The 3825-nt window shown below is 24.5% G+C and overlaps 3 protein-coding genes across 3 annotated transcripts; 1 reads left to right on the forward strand and 2 right to left on the reverse strand.

Moving 5' to 3' along the window:
* Positions 1-3: 3 nt before the first annotated feature.
* On the reverse strand, positions 4-1753 carry ENU1_065150 (RhoGAP domain containing protein; the record flags this gene model as incomplete). Its single annotated transcript, XM_008858250.1, has 1 exon — positions 4-1753. A coding segment is annotated over one exon (1750 nt), but the record flags the coding sequence as incomplete, so codon positions are not given.
* Positions 1754-1970: 217 nt separating this feature from the next.
* Positions 1971-2930, forward strand: ENU1_065160 (UBX domain containing protein; the record flags this gene model as incomplete). Its single annotated transcript, XM_008858251.1, has 1 exon — positions 1971-2930. The coding sequence occupies one exon, from the start codon at positions 1971-1973 to the stop codon at positions 2928-2930; it is 960 nt and encodes a 319-aa protein (XP_008856473.1).
* A 15-nt stretch (positions 2931-2945) lies between these two features.
* ENU1_065170 (autophagy protein apg5 protein) lies at positions 2946-3812 on the reverse strand (the record flags this gene model as incomplete). Its single annotated transcript, XM_008858252.1, has 1 exon — positions 2946-3812. The coding sequence occupies one exon, from the start codon at positions 3810-3812 to the stop codon at positions 2946-2948; it is 867 nt and encodes a 288-aa protein (XP_008856474.1).
* Between the last annotated feature and the right edge of the window lie 13 nt (positions 3813-3825).

Genomic DNA, 3825 nt, shown 5'->3' on the forward strand with positions numbered 1-3825 from the left:
TACTTTCATTCTTATCATTTATTAGCTCTGGTTCACCATTTTCTTCATTTACTAATTCTTGTCTTAATTTTTCTTTTACTTCAAAATATTCTTTTTCGTCATTGTTATTAGCAACAAAAATAGCTGTTTGTCGTTCTTCTAAAGTTTTATCAATCATTTCAAAAATAGAAGGATATTCTGCAATTAACATTTCAACCATTGTGTAAATATTTCCAGTAATTCCTTCATTTTTTGACCAACATAAATTTGGTGCTAATATTTTTGCTAGTGTTAATGAATCCATTTGAGTATCTTCATGATTTAATGAAATTCTATAACAAAGTTTCATTAAACGATTTAAGAGTGCTTTATTATATAAAGGTAATTTATCAATATATTGAATGATTAAGACAATATTTTTTTCTGGTGTTTCTTCAATAAGTTCAGGAATTGAGTCATAAGGAAGTAATGGTTCAGGTAAATTTCTTAAATAAATCTTAATGATATCAGCTGCAATTAATGCGTTAGGTATTTCAAAATCTTTTCCTAAATTAATCAATGGAATAATCTTATTTATTATCTTTCCATCACCTTTTCTTTTAAATACAAAAGGATCTTTTACTCCTTCTTCATCTAATACAAAGAAACATTGATCAATTGCTTGTGGAATTAATAATGATTCATCAGGTTCATTTTCTTTCATATATGTTTCAAGACTTTTACCAAATAATCGTTTACATTTACATTGAATTTGAGTTGAAGTAACAATGTCAATCCATTCTTTTTTTTGAGTTAAATCATTAAATAATAAAGTAGTAGTTTCTTTCTTTACATCACTTTGATCAAAAATTTGACATTCATTTTCAGGTAATTCTTCTATTTGACAATCATTTAACCAATATTGTAATGGTTGATGTTGTTTTTGATCAGAAGAAATTAATAAAATAGTATCTTCAAATAAAAAGCAATAAATAGGGATATTTAATTCATCAAAACATTGTTGAACCCATTGTTGATTTAGTTCTTCATCTGAAATGACTTCAATTTTAACTGATTTAAGAATAACTTGATCTTCATGTAATAACATACGATCAGTAGGAAAATAATCACTACATTTAAAATGTTTTCTTAAATTCATAATTTTAATAATATTTGGATATGTAGAATAAATTGCTTTAAGAGAAGAGTCAATAATTTGTAAACCATAAACAATGTCATATGATTTATTCCAATTAGGATCATTTCCTGAAAGATGTTGAACAATACCAACAAATGTTTTAAATAAATTTGAGACATATTCTATGTATTTAATATAAACCATTGCTAATGTATATTCTTTATTAATTTTTATTTTTTTAGGTAATTTAGGGAAAAAATGTTCTGATGCATAAAGTGCAATACATAATTTATGATATACTGACGTATAATTAACTAAAATATTATCTAAATTCTCATCATATAATATTACTACTTTAATAATAATGTCTGATATTACTTCTTTTCTTTCTTCATTTCCTTGAAAATATTCTTCATACATTTTTCTTATTGAATATAATGATTCACTTAATGATAAATGAATTGATTTTATTACTTCTAAATTGGATGGAAACATTTCATTTAACTCTTCTTTACTTATTTTTGTTTTCTTAATAACTTCAGGTGTAAAAATACTATAATACTTTTCAAATGTTTTCCCATTTTCTTTCATCACTTCTTCTAATTGAATTAACTCATTAAATTCATCTTTAAAACTTGTTGTTTCTGTTGTTGTCATAAAAATGATTCAATTAACAATTAATAATTCTTTTTTAAAAACTTCTTTATTTTACTATATTTTTTTTTTATATTGTTTAGATACAATTTTGAGAATAAAAATCTATTTTCTTTTTTTATTTTTATACTTCAAATAATGTTATATTTCGTTTTGTTTTTAATAACTAATTTTTTTTTTAAACTCGTTTTAGTTCATTCATTTCAAATTACTTCACTTGATGGAATATTTAATTAACTTCTTACAATTAAATCGATTTAAACAATTAAAACATGAATTGGATTCTTATCAAGAAGAATTTACTACTCTTTTTAATGACTATAATAATAATTATCAACAAACCTTTCAACAATGTAAAAATCAATGTAAATTGATGTTAATCTTCCATCATTCACCTCAATCTCCATTATCTCTTCAATCCCTTTCTTCACTTTTAACAGATACCCAACTCATTCAAACTATCAATCAATATTATTTAATGTTTATTTCAAATGTTAATACTGATATTGGACATAAACTTGAAGAAATACATGACATTGCATCATTTCCATCAATTTCTATTGTCTTTCCTTTTAATGGTGTTTCAGGTCAGTTATTAACAGTATTAAAACACAATGAATTTACAAGTGATACATTGATGAAAATTGCTATTCAACATACTAATTTATTTAATGAAATTATTGAAGAAAGAAGAGTTGAAGAAGAAAGAAGAAGAGTTAGGGAAGAACAAGAACAAGAATACAAAAAAGCATTAGAAGAAGCAAAGAGACAAGAAGAAATAGAACAGAAAAAACAAGAAGAATTACTTCGAAGAGAAGAAGAGAAAATAAAAGAAGAAGAACGACAAAAGAATGAAGAAAAGGAAAAACAAAGAGAAAAAGAAGAAATTCTTAATGATATGAAAAGAAAGAAGCAGATATTTGAACAAGAACAAGAGCCTAATGGAAAAGACACTTGTATTATTAGTGTTAGATTTCCTAATGGAAAGAAAATTCAAAGGAGATTTAATAAAAAAGATAAATTACAAAAATTATATGACTTCGTTGATGCTAATCAAAGTGCTACAAGAAATTATTCTCTCGTTAGATTAATACCAAAAAAACGATTTGAAAATAAAGAAATAAGTTTTGAAGAAGAAAAATTATATCCATCAGCAATGCTTGTTGTTGAATTAAATTAAATTATAAAAGAAATTTTAAATTACGATTAAAAGTTCATCAGTTTTTCTTATGACAACATGAAGGAATAAATCAGAATGACTCAAATTTAAAGCAAGCCATAATAAGGGTGTGTCAAGAGGAATAGTTATTCCTTGTATGACAATACAAAGATTTGGACATTGTTCAAATGCATTTGTCTTTAATAATTGTAATGAAGGAGGGTCATTATCATTTATATCTCTTTCTTTTAAAAAAACTTGAAGACCTTCAATGAGTGTTGTTAAATGATCATTAATAATAACAGGAATACAGTCAGTGTATCTTCTTTGAGAACCAAAATACCAATGAATTGGAATATTTTGCCAATTTTCACCTGTAATAAGTATTGGATTAAGTAATTGTTCATATTCTTCTAATTTATTTTGAGCATGACATTCCCATAATGGTGTAATTGATTCAACTGCTAATTGTCTAATAGTTTGAATAGAACCATAACGTAAATAAACACTTTCTTTTAATTGTTGTATATGATAATTTTTGATTGTTTCTTCATTTTCATATGGCTGAAATGTTGATTGGTTTTGACTTATTCCAATCGTTATTTCCATTGGTAAACTACCGTTATGAAGTGCATCAAATATTACACCAATAGGAAAATACCATTTAACATTTTGTTCATTTACTGTATAAGTAACTGAACTAATTGGTTGTTCTACTTCTTGAAGAAATTCTGTTAATGAATTTTTTAATAAAAATGGTAAATATTCATTCCGAGATGCATTATATAATGTAAATTTCTCTTCATTCTTAAATGGAATTCTAACAATTAGAGGAATTGTCCCTTCGATAACTTTTCGTTTGATTGTAGAATCTATCAATGATGAATATTCAGCAACTTGCATGTTATTTTTTTTT

The sequence above is a fragment of the Entamoeba nuttalli genome, assembly GCF_000257125.1.
Source record: "Entamoeba nuttalli P19 unplaced genomic scaffold asmbl_3377, whole genome shotgun sequence".
Classification (NCBI taxonomy): Eukaryota; Evosea; order Mastigamoebida; family Endamoebidae; genus Entamoeba; species Entamoeba nuttalli.